The sequence below is a fragment of the Peromyscus eremicus genome, chromosome 5, assembly GCF_949786415.1.
Source record: "Peromyscus eremicus chromosome 5, PerEre_H2_v1, whole genome shotgun sequence".
Taxonomy (NCBI): Eukaryota; Metazoa; Chordata; class Mammalia; order Rodentia; family Cricetidae; genus Peromyscus; species Peromyscus eremicus.
In genome coordinates, this window is record NC_081420.1 from 22,589,137 (window position 1) to 22,610,555 (window position 21,419).

At 43.2% G+C, this 21,419-nt stretch overlaps 1 protein-coding gene across 1 annotated transcript in view; it reads right to left on the bottom strand.

Annotated features, from left to right (window-relative positions):
• The window catches only part of Sycp2l (synaptonemal complex protein 2 like), a 55,136-nt gene that overhangs the window by 31,752 nt on the left and 1,965 nt on the right, over positions 1-21,419 (bottom strand). Inside the window, exons 3-15 of the mRNA XM_059262627.1 lie at positions 21,258-21,377; positions 16,634-16,738; positions 16,190-16,214; positions 11,853-11,938; positions 11,652-11,740; positions 10,400-10,434; positions 9,193-9,335; positions 6,623-6,675; positions 5,818-5,863; positions 3,399-3,491; positions 3,239-3,299; positions 1,937-2,087; positions 159-244 (exon numbers count right to left, since the gene is read on the bottom strand). Coding sequence (XP_059118610.1) covers positions 159-244; positions 1,937-2,087; positions 3,239-3,299; positions 3,399-3,491; positions 5,818-5,863; positions 6,623-6,675; positions 9,193-9,335; positions 10,400-10,434; positions 11,652-11,740; positions 11,853-11,938; positions 16,190-16,214; positions 16,634-16,738; positions 21,258-21,377 — 1,093 coding nt within the window. The remainder of the gene's footprint in view (positions 1-158; positions 245-1,936; positions 2,088-3,238; positions 3,300-3,398; positions 3,492-5,817; positions 5,864-6,622; positions 6,676-9,192; positions 9,336-10,399; positions 10,435-11,651; positions 11,741-11,852; positions 11,939-16,189; positions 16,215-16,633; positions 16,739-21,257; positions 21,378-21,419) is intronic.

Here is a 21,419-nt window from a genome sequence, read left to right on the forward strand (position 1 = left end):
TTATTTCCAGATGTGTCCCCAAAGAGGACATTAGCAGTGGAGTAGAAGCTTCGAGGTCATGATCGGCTCTTCATAGGATGCTGTGGTCATGCCTTCCAAGGCACCCTCATGCTTCTACAGGAAATTTCAAATCAGAATTCTGCCACCTCCCAGCATACCTGTTTTTCTTTCATGGCTAAGAGTCTCACCCTCTTCTTTTTCAAGGCCAGGGGGGACTTTTATCAAAACAGGAGTCTGAAAGGAAAGCCAAGGCCACATAACTTTTCAAAGCAGTAACCTTTAAAAAAAACAAGTTTTAAAGCTGAGCCCCCGGCACGTGAATACATTAGGGAGCCATCTTCTTTTACGCATTTTTAGTAATTAGTACCCGATATCTTCTTCTACACGTTGCTCTTTCTGGCTTACAATCCCCTATACCCACCCCTCCCCTCAACAACCGCCTTCCAGGATCATCTCTGGCTCTCATTTTGCTTTGTTCTTAGTCACACTCTCATGGACTTACACATCAGTCCTCTCTCATGGCTTGAATGCATTCTTCAAATTTTTCACGTTAGAAACCATCTCCCCAGTACAGTAGTTCTGAGAGTTCGACCTTTAGGAGCTAGGTCTGGGCCTGTAGGCGGGGCTTCAAGGCCTCTGCATGGGGGGGGGGGGCTGTAAGACCTCCCTCTGTTCTGGGTTCAAGTTGTCCTAAACTCTGGGGTGACTTTTAATCTGTGCTTCCCTCAGGGATGTGGCGCTCTCTCAGGGTGAGTCTGCAGTGAGCACCCAATCATCTGATCTTCCCATCCTCCCTTTCCTCACAGGGGCTTCCTCCTAGGGAACTGTGTCTCTGTCCCATGCAGACTCCAGTTCTCTACAGCAAAACCATCTTATTCACATTGGGAATGTGGAGATGTGCATGATTTTGATGGTCCTCACAGGTAAAGGCAAACAGCATACCGGGCCAATTTGTCATAGAACATTATAGAGGAGGCTTTTTCCTAAGTGGTTAGTATTCCTTGTCTCTCACCTCATTCCTCTTGTGCAGAACCTTGGGAATCTCACCCACCCCACCCCCCTTGTGCAGGACCTGGGGAGCTATCTGGCGGAGCACTTTATCACTCTAAGATGCTCTAATATATAACTCAAAACAAAAAGGAAGCCAGCCAAGACTCTCCCTCATCTTGTTTCTTCCCTCCCTGACCTCTCCATTTGTCCCTTTTGTCTGTTACTGTATGTCCTTGTGTTACAAATGTCGCCGCCTCCCCCACTTCTGTGATGAAAAAAACACTCTTATGTGTACGCAGGAAAAAGTGGGGTCAGGAGGGGGACTGCAGAATCCCAGGGCAGGTGCAGGACATTTCTATCAGAAAAGACCCGTACAGAGTGGGAAAGCCTCTGCTGAACCCCCCGCCCTGCCCCCCCTCCCCACCCCCCCACCCCCCCGGGCCAGGAGGCAGGGTCAAGAAGCCTGGCAGCTCTCCTCAGGAGTTCAGGAAGGATGTGAGGATACCCCAGACAAGCTGCATGCTGTCCACAGTAGGTGCAACAACACATTTCAAGGCAGGAAGAACTTCTGTGTCCTACATGTTTAAGACCATGGCAGACGCAGGAGAGTTGGGATTAGAACTCGGAACTCTCAAGTCTTATGCTTGACCAAAGGATACATCAAAGCCCAACATGGAGGCTGAAGAGGTGTGAAAACACATTTTCAAATAATCAAAGGGAATGAAGCTAGGCATGTTAGCACAGGCCTTTAATCCCAGCACTTGGGAGGCAGAGAGGCAAGTGGATCTCCATGAGTTCAAGGCCAGCCTGGTCTACAGGGTGAGTTCCAGGACAGCCAGGGCAACATAGAGAAACCCTGTCTCAAAAAAATGAAACACACACACACACAGAGAGAGAGAGAGAGAGAGAGAGAGAGAGAGAGAGAGAGAGAGAGAGAGAGAGAGCTGTCACCTGTTTGTCTTCTCCCAAAGCTCGAACGGAAGCTTCTGATATGCCAAGTTGCCTATCAAAGTGGATTTCTATTGTCTTGGCTTCTTTCTTGCTGATAATAATCGACTCTTTCAGGTAAACAACAAACATCTTCATCCTATCATTTTCTAACAAAAACAAGTGTGTTATATCAGTGTAATGAAAGCTCTTGTCAACTGTTCAGAATTTTCTGCAATGAGAAGATGAAGTCACATCAAATAGAAATGACTTCAGAATTTTTATTTACATTTACACAAAACATGTGACTTAGAGGCCAATTATTTGAAAACATGAAGGATCTTGTTTTACTGGTAAAGAAATAAATGTCATCTTGAATGACACTACTCCATGTTTTTATGGGAGAATTTTTGTTATACCACAGGTATTGTCATTTTCAACATGCTTCCGGCAAATGAGCAGTTGATTTTAAAACTGAAAATAACTTAGACCAAAATGAAAATTCAGTCCCCAGGGAAAAAAAACCATGACAAGCACAAACTAGGTAGAAGCTAGAGAGAACAGAAAGGTCATGAAGGAGCAGGTAAACCTGAGAGCCATGTCCCTACCAAAGTCAAAAGAAAGAGGCGAAAGAGAGACCAACTGGTTGACCAACTCCACCTGGGTTGTGAAGATGGCAGCCCACTTGAAACCACTGGTTAACCCAAACTACCATGACCTGCTAGTACAGCACCCACACTCGACTATAAAGATCTAACACAGAACAGAAGAAGATACAACAGCACAACCGTTTTTATATCAATTATGTGTTAATATCTTTCAGAGTCAGTTAAATTGCAAATTGAAACTAATCCACTCTGACTTAATTCGGCCAGTAGGAAATGTCAACCCCTCGCTGGTGGTGTAGGGGTTAGGATTTGGCACTCTGACCAACTCAGGCTGGGTTCAGTTCCCAGTCAGGGAAGCCTCTCTTCTGGGTCTTGAGAGATAGCTCAAAGGTCAAGAGCTCCTTCTACTCTTCCAAAGGACCCCAGTTTGGTTCCCAGCACCCACATCACAAACACCTATAACTCCAGCTCCAGGAGATCTGATACTCTCTTCCGGCCTCTGCGGGCACCCATACACACACATGTATTCCTGGACACAGACAGACATGAACTTATCAATAAAAATTATAAATCTTTAAATAAAGAAAAAAACTAGAAAAGTTGATGCCAAATAAGAACATGATCAAAATCTGCTCTAGAATTGACTGAAAACTGTCACATCAACAGAAGAACACCGGAAGCCCCGAGCGAGGGGGTTTACATCACTGTCTTACCCATTATGCTGAACTTGGCCACTGCCTCCTTCACAAGTTGTACGGGCTCCCACAGAGCACTCTTGAAAAGAGACAGGGTGGAAGTCACGAATGGGCAATAGTGTTTATACAAAGAATTCCTAAACACTTAGGGCTGCTGGGGTGAATGAATCTTACTTACCTCTCTATTATCTATGTAAAAAGTCACGCTTTGGCTTCCTAGGTTGAAATCAATCCAAAATTCCTCTAATTTTTCGTCTGCTGGCTTTCTCATCTGTGGGAGAATTTCAGCAGAAGTTACACAGAAATCTCATGTCAGAGGATGCAATTTAAATGGCTAACATCCTGGAACAGAACTACCAGCAGCTCTGATTACCAGAATCCTGTGCAGATCAGAAAGTGGGTGTTGGTCTCACGCTCCATTCCTGGGAAGACCTCATCGTCATCAGCATATTTAATAGATACTTAAATGTGTCACATGACTCTATCCACACTATTTTTTTTCTTGGTGAAAATCATGGGGGTAGGGGGAACCTGTTTTGTGCTGAAAGAGTAGAAAACCACATTGCGTAGAGATGGAAACTTCTAGCAAAAGAGATACCATGAGCAAACGCGTGAGACTTTGGTGTCCAGCTTACCATCAGTTAGAGAACAGCTAATACTGGAGCTCAAATTCTTTTTGTTTTTATCATTACATAATACATACTTAGAGGGAAAATTGAGGATTCAAACGATGTAGTGTTCTAGAAAGAGTAAATGCCTTCTCTGCCCAACTCCCCATATGCATCTATCCAGAGGCTCCACTAACAATGCCTTTAATCCTCCCCAGAGGTTTTCCAGACAAATGTTGGGGAGTCCAGGCTGAGCACCACTCATCTGAAATACTTAGACCAGAGTGATTCTGCTTTTGGAATGGCTGCATATATGTAAGTTACCTCGGGGAGCAGACTCGTTCAGACCACAAACAAACCAACTCCCCCCTCCTGAAGGGAGTTTTTATACAATAGCCTGAGTATACTCGTACTTTACCCGTGTCTTGCATGAAGACAGGTGTGGGATGTTTTAAGTTCGTTTCACATCATAGTGTGTGTTTTCATGTGCACGAGTGCATGGCATGGCATATATGTGGAGGTCAGAGGACAACTTGCAGGAGCCAGTTTGCTCCTACCATGCATGACGTGGGGACTGAACTCGGGTCATTGGGCTTGGCACAAGTTCTATCTGGCTGGCCAGTGAGTCCAGGGAGCCTCCCATCTCCTCCTCCCCAGGCCTGGAATTACCAATGGGGGTACTGCCACTCCTAGCTAAAAAAAACATTAAATCTTCATGCATGTAACTTTTCAAGTTTGATATCATGGAGCATTCAGTAGGTCAGGGACTTTGGAGCATTGGTGCTCAATCTTATGCATAATGCCTTTATTCCCTCAACAGTGGCTCAAACACCAGACCTACTATGCTATAACTCACTTTTCTAGCGAATGGGGTTCTTTGGACATTTTTCCTTTCCGTCATTCCAGCCTACCACAGCAGCCATGGAGCTGAACAGAGCTTTACCCCTCAACACTGACACTAAAAGCCAGTGCATGACTCAAGTATAAGAGCCGGGATTTAAGCAGCTGGAAGCTTGCAAGCCCTGGCAAGCAAGTAATGAAATCCTCAGGCAGGCAGAGGAGGAGGAGGACATGACAAAGAAGCATCTAGCCATCAAATTCAGCTGTGGACAGAAGGAACTTTGGACGTACTATTGTAAGTTGAAAAGCTCAGCCCCAGAAGCCCTGAAGGGGTCTCTGAACCCACGACAATGAAATGATTAAGACATTCAAGAAATCTCAACTGAGTCGTGGTTCTAGGTAAATTCATGTACTTCACCTGGAAGTTGTGATGCTACTTGTTGGAGCCCTTGTACTTTCTTCTAGAAACCACAGAAGATGGGAAAAGAAACTAGTTAGCCTTAGACGCCAATGTATAAGGTGGAATGGAAGCCCACAGTGTGCCACCACCATGTTTGAGCTGCAGTGACACACGGTTCAGAAAGGTGCCTTGTGCTGTAGAGCATAAGGTGCAGAGACGGGAAAACGGCCCAGCTGCTAGAAAGAGAGAGAATGCCAACTAGAAGGGAAAAACAGGAGAACCTTGACTCTTTGCTTTCCAGTTCAGTCATGAATAATGTTCCCTGCGAACAGGTAAAATGAAACAAGGGTCTCATACTCACAGTCTGGACCCTGACATCCTTTCTCCCAGTATAACCACAGACCCCTTAATCTTTCTGAAAATGCATCCTAGTTATGACATGATCAGATGAGTTTGAAGGTGAGGTTACTAAGAGAAATTAGCATCCTTCTTACAAGGCTCCTATTTGCCCAGTGTCTGAGGAGTGACACCCAGGATTATTCTGGCCTCTACATGTATGTACATGTACACATGAACATACACGCACATGCGAGTGTGTGTGTGTGTGTGTGTGTGTGCACATACACAAATAAGTAAATGGCCCTATAGAGTACTGACAGTAGGTCTGCTCTAACTGTATAAACCTAATAGTGTTTCATTCATACCACCCTTAAGACTCTTTAGAGAGAGAGAGAGACAGACAGACCTACCTCCTGCGCATCAGCAAAAGCAGCTAAACACGGGAATGAGTAGACCCTGCAAAACACCTCACAATTAAAAATCAAAATGAGCTGCAAATGTCTTATAATGAGTTTCCACAACCATGGCATGCTGGGAAGTTCCCTATCCACAGGCTATGAGAGGGCTACAGCTCTGCAAACAGAGATCCACTGTGGGTAGATTTCAACTCGCCAGCAGGCAGTGTATAAATCAAGGTGGTTAGTACTCATTTCAGAAAAATCACTTGGTCCAAATCCCAAGAACAGAGTGAATTTAGCCAAGACTGTCTCATCAAAGACTTCCCTGTCTGTAGTATGCCTATCCTTGGACACCTTTAGTCTTTCAAAACGATTCTTCAAGAAATCCAGGAACTCTTAGGATCCGAGAGATGGCTCAATGGTTGAGAGCACTTGCTGCTCTTGCAGAGGACCAGGGTTCAGTTCCCAGCACCCACATCGTGGCTCACAACTGTTTAGAACTCCAGTTCCAGATCTGACACCCTCCAGACACACATCTGCTATACATACAGAGGTAAAACACTCATGCACATAAAATAAATAAATCTGAAAAAAAAACAAAACCAACACACACCCACTTCAGCCTCTTGAGTACTAAGATTACAAGTGTGAACCATTACACCAGGCTCTTCCTAAATTTCTAGTCTATCTGGTTCTATCAGTAAAATCTTGATCCTATGTTCTCTTAGAATTAAAAAGACCCTAGATATTCTTTTAAAATATCAGTTAATATCACATTATAGCTAGTCAATAAGATAATCCCAAAGACACACGTTACCTTCTCCTGTCACCGAGTCTGTTATTCAGGAAATTGAGAAACTGCCGACAGTCCTAAAATGGGTGATACAGGTCTTAAATTTAGAAGCACTCCATCTTGATTACCTTCCTAAGCAACGCTAAGTCTTCACAAGGATTCGCTGCTTTATGTTAACGATGCTCTGTGCCCCAGGGGAAGGCTGTAGGTGTGCCTCCTCATACTCTCAGCATCGCCTTCTCAGCTGAGAAATACTCAGGGGTCACAAGTCAAATGTGTGATAGATTCATTTGGGCAAAAGAGCAAGGAAAATAGATCTCCCTGATAGTTAGGGTCCAGTATTTGACTAACCAATCTAGCACGTATTTCCCTAATACCTGCCTAGCCCGGCTGTACAACCTATTAACTTTGGGTGGATTCATGTGGACATACTTCCCATGCCTCTCCTTTGTAGGGCATATGCCATATACTCCAAGAGCAAGGACTACCTCTACAATTCTCCTAAGCAACAGTCATCGAGGCACTGAATATACTGCCCTGACTTTCTAAGGACAAAGAGAGTTGGGTCCAGATTTATCTTCATTCTTGTCTCCAAGGACTGGCTGTTGTAGTCAAATGTTTCTCACATTTCGAATCTATATTTGGCCCTATATAGACATGAGCAGCATAAGGCTTTCCTCTAAAATCAACTCAACAGAGAAAATTATGGACTGGGAGGCAGTTGGACAGATGACTTTGGAAACAAGATAATTATTCTATTTTCATTATCTGTAGAAGCAGATAAGCAAGCATCTGGTTGCTCACATCATCCCAGGCATTCTCGATTTCTCTCCATAAATTCTCCTTGTGCTAGCTAGTTTATGTCAAGTTGACATAAGCTAAAGTCATCTTAGACAAGGGGCCCTCCATTAAGAAATTGCCTCCATAAGACCCATCAAAATTTCAGTTTGTCTCCTGGCTCGGGTTCCTCTAAAGACACCCTATAGTTATCTTCCCACGTATTGCCCAGATATGTTTGCAGGCAGGCCTGTAGGGCACTTTCTTAATAGATGATTGATGTGGAAGGACCTAGCCTAGTTTGGGTGGTGCCACCCCTGGACTAGTGGTACTCGGTGCTAGAAGAAGGTAGGGCTGAGTAAACCTTGAGGAGCAAGTCAGTAAGCAGCACCCCTCCATGGCCTCTGCATCAGCTTCCGCCTCCAGGTTCCTGCCTGGATTGAGTTCCTGCCTTGGCTCCCCTCAGTGGGCTGTGATTCGGGATATGTCAGCCAAATAAACCCTTCCTTTCCTGCCCAAGTTGCTTTGGGTCATGGTGTTTCTTCACAGCAGTAGTAACCCTAAGAAACTCCTCATTTTCAGGTGGGACTTAGTCCCACTTTGTAGTTGAAATGCTACGACTTCCCTAGTCCATGACCTTGTCTAAATTTATGCAAACATCACCTAAATCAGGCAAGTGGGACTCTAATTTGAGGTAAAACTCAAACTCAAGTTGGCCAAAAGAGCCTGGAATCATGACCTTTTCATTAGAACATACCACATCCTGGCTACACCTTTTCTGTGCATATGGCAGCCTTAGAGTCTAAGATACACAATATAAAGATTCAAATGTAGTACAATGTGAATCATGTAATAATCTTGACTACACAGAGATGTTGATTAGAAGGCTCCATTTAAATGAACATTTAAGATGAATTGTACCCTTTCCTGAGACTCTAACCCTGATTTAAAGATACTTTGAAAGGAATAAAGAAAATACATTAGCAACCATAGGAGAAGGCAGGTACACAATAAAGCTGAAAGACATCTTTGTGCTCCTTGGGAACAATCATAGTAAGCTAAGACTTCACCACACACACACACACACACACACACACACACACACACACACAAAACCACCATCACGAATCTCTGTGCTTCCGAACTGCAGCTGTTGGGTGGCACACAGCCTAACCATGCTATGGTCCTCACCACGAGAGCACAAATGCCAATGCCAGCCACCTGCCATGGTCACAGCTTCTCTCTTCAAGGCTCCAATTCTCTGCTCTTTCTTCTCCGACTGGATCCCTACTCTTCAAAGGCTATTCAAAGTCTCTACCTGCTCCCAAATGTTTTCCTTGCCTGGATGGACCCATCAAATTCCCAGTGTCTCCTTGACCAGTTCCCTCTAAGGAAGCTCTATAGGTATCTTCTCACATGGTGCCCAGATATTTTGTTTATGCCACCTTCAAATTGTTTCTCTGTCATGGGGGAACAGAAAGTGAAGGTTTGCAATCCAATCATACTTTAAGCAGTGAGGGGCTGGGGAAATGACTCAGCACTTAAGAACATGTACTGCTTTTGTAGATCATCCTACTGTGGTCCCCAGGGCCTCTGTCAGGCAGCTCACAACTGCCTCGAACTCCAGATCCATCTTCTGGCTTCCAACAGCGCTTTCGACTCAACATACATATTCCTTCACACATATACACACATAATGAAATTGTTTTCATCCTTAAGAAAATTAAGTCTTCCCCTAAACCTAAAATCCAGGAAAGTTCTGAGAGGACCCTCCTAAATACTGACTGAGCAGAGTCTCTTAGGACCAGAATTCTCACCGTCTCAAATTCCCGGTTCTTAATTTCTTGGAAAGCTTCAGCCAGGACGGCATCGTCAAACCACTGAAGAGCAAGTTCATTCCTCAGTGTGCCAGTGGTCATTCTACACAATGCCTCAGCTAGAGCAACCTGCTGGCTGTAATCTAGAGATTCAAAACACAGCAGACATGGTCAATTCTAGGCACAAAGTGACAGAAAATAAGACATTTTAAAGTCACCATTTGGTCCAGTGCTAAAGCACTAGGGCAAATGCAACAAGATGCGTTCAGAGTCACTATGACCATCCAAAGTATACCGAAGGATTGCTAGGGGGAAATAAGAATAGGCTATTTCTGAATGTTGGGAATATTGGTACAATATTTGCCTAGTATGTACAAGGTGCTAAGCTCAATCCCTAGTAATGTGAAAAAAGCATATGTGTGTGTGTGTTTACATATAGTTTTAGGTTTTATATTTAAAGCATATTAAAATATCAACTCAGATTAAATAGCCTTAAAATAGTTCTACAACAAAAAATCTCATTAAAGTTACAGTATTTTACTGCAGTTACACTACCTGCTCAAATGTTAAATAATTATTTTTTTAAAGGTCCTATTGTAGCTCAGGATAGACTCGTATTCACTATATAGCCAAGGGTAACCATGAACTCCTGAATCTTCTCCCACCACCTCCCCAGTGCTGAGAGTAAGACATATGTCACCACAGCTGGTTTACGGGGAGCTAGGGCTCAAACCCAGAGCTTTGTGTGTGTTAGACAAGCTGAGCTACATCCATAGCCCAAACCTCGAATAATTGTAAAGGCAAAAAGAGGGATGTAATCAGATAGACTGACAAGGCAGTGGTCACATAATGGTTTTAAATCTATAAAACAGTCATGTAATTATTATGCAGATAAAAATTATGTTTGAGAATGAAAAGAACTCTGAGTCAAAGACAGGAAGTGGGAACATGGACATAGAAGGGTTTATCTGCGGCTCTGATAGCTTTTACTTGAAAGGATTTTAACTGAAGCACATACAGTACGATATTAAAATGTGACAAAACTGGCCAACAAGTGTCTGTTAACTATTATGATTTTCAGCAGGCCAGAGTCTCTCAGAAGCAAAAACAAAAATCTTAATTTCCTATCTTCAGATGGAACATAATTTAATCCTCATACATCTCCCAGTGTCTGATATTCTAAGCATTTAAAACTCTTAACACTTACCTCCCACAGTCAAGATTGTCCTTGCCAATTCTTTCCTGAAACATTTATATAGACTACATTTTACTGAGATGAACATCAAGAGGTAAAGCCTTATTAAATTAATAAGTTTAAAACCAAGATAAGTGTTTTTGAAATCAGTATCAGACTTTCCACAATGTGCATATAAGTACCTTTCAATGGAAATTTTCTTCAAGGTCATACATTAATGATCAATATGCATTTTTTAAAGTTTTCTTCTTTTAAAATAATTTATTTAATTTTATTTTAGATTTGTGACAATTAAATAAAGCCTTAAAAGAGTACCCCTGAGAGTTCTGCTCAATGTTATATTTGTAGGTTTTGCCTCTAACTTAAGTCCAGACATTCCAGACTTTCTAAAAGCAGTAAATATGATTACAATGTTTGTTAGATCAACAAACAGGCAACAAGGACAAAATAGAAAGCAGCTAGGCATCTCCAGGATACATAACTGTTCCTTTAATCACAGCAACTGAAGGACCACAGTCTCTTAAGAGCGGCGATTTTTGGGGCTGGTTGACAGTGGCGCACACCTTTAATCCCAGCACTCAGGAGGCAGAGGCAGTCAAATCTCTTAGTTCGAGGCCAGCCTGGTCTACAGAGCCAATTCCAGGACAGCCAGGGCTACACAGAGAAACTCTGTCTCAAAAAAATGAACAAAAAATAAAGAGTGGTGATTCTTACCAGTGAAGTCAAGACTTTTTTTAAATAAATAACTCAGCCCAAGTCACAGCAGGCATAGACTAGCACAATTGACAACAGAAAGCCCCTGTTCAGAAAAGGTACTTCATTCTGTGGATGGCACTCTGTCCATGGCATGTCACAGGAATGGTGACTGTCACCAAGATGTCCTCCTTGCTGGCTAGCCATCCTCATGGATGTGTGTTTAAGTCCAAATTTCAAAATAGGTGTGTGTAATTCACTTCACCTTATTTTAAAACCATATCTTCAAATGTCACGTTCTAAGCTCTGTGAAAAAGTCTCATCTTCATATCTTCAAATATCACATTCTAAGATCTATGTAGCCACAACTGGGCCACTAAAATTAAGAGTGTGTGTGTGTGTGTGTGTGTGTGTGTGTGTGTGTGTGTGTCTTTACTTTTCTCAGCCTGATACTTGGTGAACTCACAAGGTACACGCTGGAGGAAGGAATGAAGTAGGTGGGTGTACAGAGGACAAAGAAAGGTACAGAGATTTGGGGCTTACACCATCACCTGAGTGTGAGTTCACTTACATAAGACTGCGCGTGCCTTCTGCTGAGGAGAGCTTCCTTCTCTCTTCCCGGGGCACGGTGTCCAAGATGCAATTCAAAGTACTCAGAGCCTGCTCAGAATTGGAGTGAGGATTCATGGAAGAGAAACAAAATGAAAACGCATGCATGCTTTCTCTGAGTTTTCCAGAGCAACTGTTAACTTACAGTTTTGATACAACTCACCTCCTGCTGAATGGAGGGCTTCACGGTGCCTTCTGCTACCAGGAATCCTAAATTACATATGAAGGAATCCAACATCTGGATTTTCCCTGAAAGTGCAGTTGTCAAAGCATCAAATGGATGCCGGAAAGAGTCAGAGCTGACTCCTACGAGCAGGAAGGCATACAAGCTGGAAGCAGTGTAGAGTGCAGGGATGACAGCCTAGGCAAGGGGCAGGTTACAGCCAGCTTTGGGTCACAGCAGCCCCCAGGCTGCCAGACACTTGTTTTTATAAAGACCCACAAAGGACTGTAACAGCAGCCTGAGCAAAGTGTGGGTAGCCACACTGTCAATGCTATAACCTGAACAAAGCCACTTTCTGTCTACAGTGGGCAACGTTCCAAGTGCAGGCATGTGGGCTGTGCTGTTTACATGCTTTATATGAATTTACATTATATAATAATACAAATATTATACATAATATACAAATTAAATTTGCTATAAGTCTATAGCATTGAAGCAGGAACTTTTAAATAAGTTGGTCTTCATTAATAGAACACAGAAATTTCTACAGCTGTTTATAGATCAGAAAAAAAAATAGACTGAGAGATACTATTTTACACATAACTAAATGAGAGCTTCCTTTTACAGTTTTGTTTGTGGACTTATATTAAGGGAGTAAGTGGAAATAACAGTGAACACCACATAAAATTAATGCCAGGTCAGAGTATAATTTGGGTAGATTCAGATGTATCATCTCAATATGTAAGTTATTTATCATAAAGTATATACCTTTTACCCCAGTATAACTCATACAATTGTAGGAGACCAAACTGGGAAGTATAAAACAAACTGTCCACCAGGTCAGACTCAAAGGTTCTACTAAAAGTCCGGCTGGCCAGCAAGACTCTTGGAGGTGTCTGCATGTATCCCACATACAGACAAGTCAAGTGTCATGGTTTCATTTTGAGATGAGCTAGAGAAAGTGAGAGGATGTGGCCCTGTGATGCAGGAGGGCTTAGATAACAAAAGGGTAGCAGAAAAGTAACTTCTGAGAAGTGTTTCAAGACACTTCGTTAAAAAAGCAGGAAGCATAAGACATTTTGTTTAAAAAGCAGGAAGCATTTGCCTGATTGTCCTGGAGCTGACAACACAAACTAGGAAATAAATTTGCAGAAAACTTGCATGAGAAAGCACCAGGCTAAAATGAAAGTAGACATAAGCAAGAACAAAAGTGTAAATAAAACTTCCAGCCATTGTAGATACTTAAGTCCGAGGGGTGTAGTACATGAGAATCATTGGAAAGATAGGGAAAGCTGAGAAGGCAAGCTTGGAACAGTGAGGCAGCCCCCAGATCTACACCAGCAGGAAGCCACTACCCACCATTCCCTAATGACCCAGCACTGAGGGTCCTAAGAAGAAAGCAGTCAAGACTAGCACTACTGTTTGGACATAACACCTTCTCAAAGTCTTACATGCTGAACATTCCCAACTGGTAGTGATGGTGCTATGTGAGTGATCCTGAGGGTGACGACTCCATGGCTACATTAACCTCATTGGTGAGTTCACAGCCCAATGGGCTACTTAAGGGCAGCAGGGCAGGGGAGAGCTGGTTGGAGGAAACAGGCTACTGATGGGTGTTCCTTCAAGGGTTTACACTGTCCCCAGCCCTTTGTTCTCTCTCTTTCCTGGCCACCGTGAAATGGCCTCTCAGCCACATGCCTCCAATATCCTGTCTCATCTCAGGCCCAAACAATGGGGCCAACTGACCACAGAACTTCTGAAACTGTGATCCAAAATCAACTGTTCTTCCTAAACATTGATTTCTCTCAGGTGTTTTGTGATAGCTACGAGAGAGGAGGAGGAGGAGAAGGGACAAGAAGAAAGAAAGAAAGAAAGAAAGAAAGAAAGAAAGAAAGAAAGAAAGAAAGAAAGAAAGAAAGAAAGAAAGAGAGAGAGAGAGAGAGAGAGAGAGAGAGAAAGAAAGAAAGAAAGAAAGAAAGAAAGAAAGAAGAGGAGAGAAGAGAAGAGAAGAGAAGAGAAGAGAAGAGAAGAGAAGGAAGGAAGAAAAACTCACAGCCATCTTACAAAAGTTACATCCACAGCTGGGCCAGAACCGCAAGGACCATGAAGATACTTAAGAAGGTGGTACCCCAACAGAAGGAGGGGAGGAAATGTCCTGTTTGTTCCCCGACATTAGTTTTCCTGCACTAAAGCGAGCAGTCTATCAGTTGGCAAGAGGGCCCATGAAACGCAGCCCTTTGCAACACCAAGTAAAGAGTGGAGGGCAGACCTGAGAGCAGGACAGATGCCGCCATCCTTGAGGGTGGAGCCGTGAGGGGAAGGTCATGTTTACAGAACTGAGGTCTGGGGAAGAAGCAATGAGAGAAAATAACAATGCCTTCTGAGAACAACTTGAAAACTCTAAATACACTGAGCGCTGGCGAGGAATGGGGTGAGTGGATAGTGTCAGAACTGAGAATTTTTGCACATAGATAAAATTATCAAAGAGCAAATTTTCCTGAAGTTTGGATTCAGCATTCATGAGCCATGTAACACCACCATGTGTGTGTGCATATACTCACGGTTCCTGCCTACAACTTCAACAACACAAGAGAATGAAGCAGGGCTATGATGGGGACAGAAGACAGGGCAAGAATTCTACTGAACTAAAGTGAGAGATACAAAATGTTCAAAAGTTCTGACCATGTCCCACCCACACCCTAATGATGCTCTTCAAAATTATAGTACGGCAGCTGGAGATTGGGATGGCTCGTCTTCATTGCTGGCCTCACTGGATTTAAAATCACTTAGGTCACATCTCTCTTCTGTGTCTGTTATAGTGTTTCTAGAAATAATTAACTGGGGTATCCTTTTCAGTGGGTGGCACCATTCCATGGTCTGGGGGCTAACATGAAAGCCAGATCTTGAGCTGGGCGGTGGTGGTACACACCTATAATTCCAGCACTCAGGAGGCAGAAGCAGGCAGATCTCTGTCAGTTCCAGGACAGCCTGGTCTACAGAGCAAGATCGAGGACAGGCAGGGAAATCCTGTCAAAAAAAGAAAGAAAGAAAGAAAGAGAGAGAGAGAGAAAGAAAGAAAGGAAGGAAGGAAGGAAGGAAGGAAGGAAGGAAGAAAGAAAGAAAGAAAGAAAGAAAGAAAGAAAGAAAGAAAGAAAGAAAGAAAGAAAGAAAGAAAGACAGATCTCCACCATTCATCTCTGCTTCCTGATCTGCTAAGGTGTGAGCAAACAGCTGCCCGTGTTCCTGCTGCTCATAGCTTCCTAACACCATGCAGTTGGCGTTTGTTCCCAAGTATGTAGAAATGCAGTATGTACCTAAGCTCCTGGTGCTAAGTTTCCTCAATCACCATCCATTGTGGAACATGGAGCACCAGCTCATTAACAGCTTCTTAAAACCAAGTAGCACCCCGGGAAAAATGACATTTCATATTGTGATGGCCATATGTTCTGGGATTCTCAAACATCCCAAGTGCATCTTTGCTTCCAGGCTATCATATTTCAAAATGCCAACTACCCTTTAACAGGAACTGAATGGAACAAATCTTTGCCTTGTGGGTATTTTACCTTGTACACCCTGGAAAGGCAAAGCTATTTTCATTGGCTCCAAAGTAAATCAATATCAGCTCCAAGTTAAGTCAATAGTAGCTAAACCTTGCTGGTCTGTGTCTTGGACAACTGTCCACTGCTATAACCAGATACCTGAAGCTGAGTCTGTTTAACAAAGAAAAGAGGATGATTCAGCTCACAGGTCTGGAGGCTCTAAAGCATGGCAGCATAGTCTGTGACTTCTGGGGAGGAACCCATGGTAGATGGAGTCACAGTGGCAGGAACACAGTATGGAAGAGGTCATGTGGGCAGCAGAGAGCATGAAAGCAAAAGGCAACAGCCCAACTCTTTCTAACAAGTAATTCCAGCAGTTAGTTCCTATTCTCATGAGTTCTAGTTCAGTCTCACATTTGATTAATCCCTTCACAGAGCTGGGCCATGGTGATCTAACTGCTTCACAGTAGGCCCAGCAGGACCAGGCCTCTAGTGAGTGAACCTAGGCGGAAACCAGATCCAAACCCAGCTAAAACTCCTGCTGTTTTGGAGACAGAATGGCTCTCCACTACCTGAACAGAGGATTGCCACACAGCAGTGACCAGAGCCACCAATACATTGCAGAAAACTGAGACATGCTTTACCAAAAAATGCCTTCCTGCATCAGAGCAGGACTGTGTAAAGTGGTTGATAAATCCAGATGTGTTTAAATTTCACCCTTGCCTGGCATTTAAACCATTAGTGCCAAGATATTCTCTTGATGAAAAATAGCCAATTAGTAACTGCTCATATACGTACCTTTCCTACTGTGCCTGGAAATGACCTGATGAACGGGAAGGGAAAGTGCAGCTTGTTACTTCAAAGCATCATACATTCCAACACTAACACATGAATACTAACGGACAGGAAACTAAAGAAAAAACCCACTAGAAGACTGTTAGAATTACAGTTACCTCATTAAAATGAGCACATTCCCTACAGTCACACAAATAACATGTTAGAATATATAAAATAAACGAACTCTCAGTTTCCTATGTCATTGGTTGAATATATTAATGTCTGTTACTCTTTTGCACAATGACTTAATCATAAAAGTCTTTTAAATTTCACATCTTATAAAAGGCCAACTTCATAAAAGTTTTCTTTTTAAGTCTAAACTTAAAACAGAAGGAAGTTTTACAAATCGCTTAGATTCCTGCCCATCACCATTGGCATCGTCCCTTGAAGTACTCCCATCCTTACCAGTGCGGTGTCCAGGAAGTCTCCCAGGGCAGTAGTCAGCAGTGCATCTGAGGCCATGACGTTTGTCATCAGAAATCCTGTGACTGTTTCAAACCAGGAAACCATGTGCACAGAAGAGGTGCTGATAGAACCGCATGGTCCGAGTGAGTACCACCTACCTCACAAGATGTATAAGACAATCTCCCACTAGAGAAAGCAGCCGGAAAACCTTGTCCCTCACACAATACAGGCTTCCCATCCACCAAGAGCAAGTCAGAAAGTATGCAAATAGTCTAGAATTAGGATAAGTCATACACATCAGTAAAAATGGGATACTTGAGGATTGGTGTCAAAACACCCACAGAAGAGGCTGCTGAAGAGTTTAAGGTTAGGTGAACCTGTGCAGCACAGGGCAAATCGAATGGCTTTGAGAAGCTGTGGAAAGCAAACAATCAAAAAAGATGAATGAGCTAGGTGTGGTAGAGCATGCCTAGAAGCCCAGGACTTGGGAAGATGAGGCAGGAGGACTTCTATGCATTCAAGGCCAGCCTAAACTACACAGTGAGATCCTCTCACAAAACCAAATTAAACAAAAAGATGAACAGCTTGGGCATTGCTGCAGAAGTCTTCATGATTATAGAAACTACAACTCAGGCCTTGTTATCTTTCTTCTTCTAAGAGCTTTTGGCTCATTGGATTTTTCCCCCATAAGAATGTAAGTTCAATTTCATGCTATGCTTAGAATAGTTGAAAATAACTTCTTTGACATCTTGAAATAGATGTACTCAGTAAAGTATGGGCCATCTTTGGACCATTTTTGCTGAAACTGGCCACTCATAAAAACAGAAAAACAGGTCTAGAGATATAGCTTAGGGAACCCTCCTAGCATGCAAAGACCTGGATTCAATCTCTGGTAACACACATACACAAAGGAGGGTAAGAAAATACATGCATATAAAGTCATAAATCACCAGTTGAACATAGCATGAGGGGCATGAACCATTGATGGAAAATATGAGTTGGAAAGGTGGGTGGTTCTATGTAGTTGATCTTGATGCTTAAGAATAAGAAGGACCTGCCTCAACTGAATCTACCAGACTGGGCTGACTTCCCAGGGGAGACCTTGCCTTGGAGGAGGTGGGAATTGGGGGTGGATTGGGGAGGGAAAGCTGGGGGTGGGTGGGAGGAGAGAAGACAGGAATCCATGGCTGATATGTAAAATTAAATTTAATTAATTATAAAATAAAATTAAAAAATAAAACAAAACTAAAAATTGTTACAAATAATAAAAAGAAATAAGAAGCATTCTCAAAGCCCTCTTGTGTACCCCAATGGTACATCATTTACCAGACACCCAGCTTCCTCACTGGACAATAGCAATGGCTTAAGGGTATGATGCCGAGTCTTCCTGGATCTTAGGGACAGAGCTAGATACAGGCTTTCTGCAGGGAATTCTTACTCTATGAGGTAGAATTAATTCCTAAGTGTGCTGAGCCTACAGTTAGTTTTACAGTACAGAATCAAGGATCCCTTTCTCCTCGACAATGTCTATCTGCTCTCATTGGTCAAAACCTACATGAAGTAATACACCCTTCAGAAGATGCCTGAGATAGTTGTAACAATCTCATCAGCAAATAGAGTTTGGATAGAACATGGAAACTTCCATTTTAAAATCCAGTAGGGATTTGATGTGACCCATTTTTTACGTATGGGGAGAGCATTTGTGATAAATAACCTTCATTGTCAGCTTGACTGGATGTAGAATCACCATGGAAACACACCTCTGGGTATGTCTGTGAGGGTGTTTCCAGAAGAATTAACCAGGGAGGGAAGATCCACCATGAATGTGGATGGCACTGTCTTACAAGCTGCGGTCCCAGACTCAACACAAACAAGAACTGAGCACCGGCATTCAGTTCCATGGCTGCAAGGTGACCAGCTACTTCGGCTCCTCCAGCTGTGACTCCCATCATGATGGACTTTACCCTCAAACAGTGAGCCAAAACAAACACCTCCTGAATTTGCTTAAGGCATTGTGTCAGAGAAATGAGTGAAGTGTCTAATGTAGCCTTTAAGACCTAAAGAGGAAAACCAGGTTGGGGCATACTCCAAATCACAACTCCCTAGCAACCAGCTTAGTTTCCAAAGTGCTTGTGGGGCGTCCCTGCTCTGTTTCCTTTGAGGTATATCTCCTCTTCCTTGCCCTCTATTGTCTGTCCAAGTTAGGGCACCAGGGAGTTAAGGAACATCAAATACAAAATTAAATCATGCCTTTTGTTTTCAGTGGTACTGGATATTAGGTCTCATCCATGCTAGGCAAGCGCTCTATCACTGAACTACATCCCTAGTTTTCTTTTTACCTGTTCTTTTCTTTTACTGTTGGAAAAAAAGCAATCATAGATTTATTAGGGAAACATTATAAAGAACTCCCCAAAGCAGGAGAAGCCCCACAGGAGGCTTTACTGTGAAGGAATATCCTTTACCTTTTGAGACACTATGCAAGCTGCCCAGACAGCTCTTGAACTCACTCTGCAGCCCAGACTTTCTTTGAACTTACAATCTTCCTGTATCAAAATCCCAAATAGCTGGGATTCCAGACCTGAGCCACCAGACCCAGCTAAAGCGTAGTCTTTAATGCCCTCTGTAACATTTTAAAAGCTCAGTGGGTAAAAGTGCATGCCATCAAACCTGATGACCTGAGTTTCCTTATCAGAATCCATGGAGGAAGGAGACAACTGACATCCAAAAGTTGTCCTTTACCTGTGTGCACGCGTGCGTGCGCGCGCACACACACACACACACACACACACACACACACACACACTGTGGCACACATACACACAACCACACTCACACGCACTAGACACACAACATACACTCAATGATATTAAATAAAATAAAACAAAAAACCAGAAAAGAGTTTGGGAAAACCTACAGTTTACTCTCTCCCTGGAAGAGGCAGCCCCAGAATGAGTGGCAGTGTATTTTAAAATGGTCCTTTCTTGGCCCAATGTCTTGGTAAACTCTAAGAGTGAGACAGCCCAGGTGGTAGGGCAGAGACTTCTCCCTCTCCTGGTTGCCTTTGGCCACTGCATTCCTTCCCTGCATCTTCCTTCCCCTAAGCAGGGCAGCAGAAACCTCACTCCCTCCCTAGAGTAGCAGCAGTAAGGTTTGCACACTGCGATGCTTCCAGCTGCGGTTGATATACGTACTCACCGTTACTACCTGGCTAATCTTAAAAAGCAGTAAAATGTTGTCACTCATGGGACTTGGATAAGCAAAAAATATCTTATTTTGCTCTTTTTTTTTTTTTTTTTTTTTAGACTGAGGATTTAGAAAGAATGAAGAGAGAGGTGTGTCAAGATCAATGGGAAGTTTTTTTTATGATCTTTCTGTGTTTGATCATGTTCAGGAAGTCTACTCAGATAGACAGCCAGATCCCTGTTCACCTCATCTTCCAAAAGTCTCTGAAACTAGCATGCCATTACTAGCTGAGCTTAGCAGCATACATCTGTCTACAAGCCCAGCACTTAGGAGGCTGAGGCAGGAAGACTGCTGTAAGTTTGAGGGTAGCCTGGGGCTATATAGCAAAAGTCTGTTTCAGAAAAAAAAAATCTAGATATAGCTATATAGAGGGCTATAGAAATGGCTCAGCAGTTGGAAGAGCAATTGCTCTTGCAGAGGACCAGAGTTTGTTCCTATCACCCAGATCTGGCAGCTCACAATCACCTATAAACTCTAGCTCCAGAGGATCTGGTACCTCTGGGTACCACAGGTACCTGAGCACGCATGCACGTGCGCATGCATACACACACACACACACACACACACACACACACACACACACACACATTTTAAAAATAAAGATGGTCTTGGGAAGTAACTTAGTTGTATCATGCAGGAAGCCTTACATTTTATGCCCAGAACCCAAGAGCTGTAGGCAGGGAGAGCAGAAGTTCAAGGCCACCCTGTTAGCAAGTTTGAGACCAGCTTGGTCTACAGCCGACCCTGTTCCCTCTCCCCCAGCAAAATGCCATCACCACACATAGGCCTGTTAAGAACAGTGGTTGTTCATTACACAACTACGTGATTCCATATTTCCTCAAAATGCTCTGCATGAGGGGTGAGGACTTGGCTCAATAGTGGAGCATTTACCGAGCACATGCAGAGTCTGAGTTCAATTCCCCAGAAGTTCAGATATAATGATAACTGAAATGCTCTGCCCAACATGAATTATGGGACAGAAGCAACAAGGTTGGACTCCATTTTTTTTTTCAAATTTGATTTCAAAGGAAGAAAAACCATCAAACTATCTAATTAAATTCATGGTAGCTTTTTGTTTGGGGTTTGTTTTGTTTTGTTTGTTTGTTTGAGAAAGGGTTTCTCTATGCAGCCCTGGCTCTCCTGTACTCACTCTGTAGACCAGGCTGGCCTCTAACTCAAAGATCCTCCTCCCTCTGCCTCCAAGTGCTTGGATTAAAATCATGCAACCCCACCATGCCAGCATACTAGTTATTATTTGATTCCACCCCCACCCAGGGCCTCACATGCCTTAGGCACATGCTTCACTCTTGGACAGCACCCTCAACCCCTCACCCTGATTTTCTAAAGGGCCCCAAGCCTCCTAAATGTAAAGTGCACTTATCTTTGGGATCAGTCCCTGCTGAATTAGCAAGGGCTCCTCTTGGTCTGGGTCATCTTTGAAGAATCTCTGGATACATTTCAGCAGCAGGGAACAATTCCAGAACTCATTTTTATCCAGTTCCTAGGCATCAGAACACACTGACTTCAGAACGCTTCCCAGTGT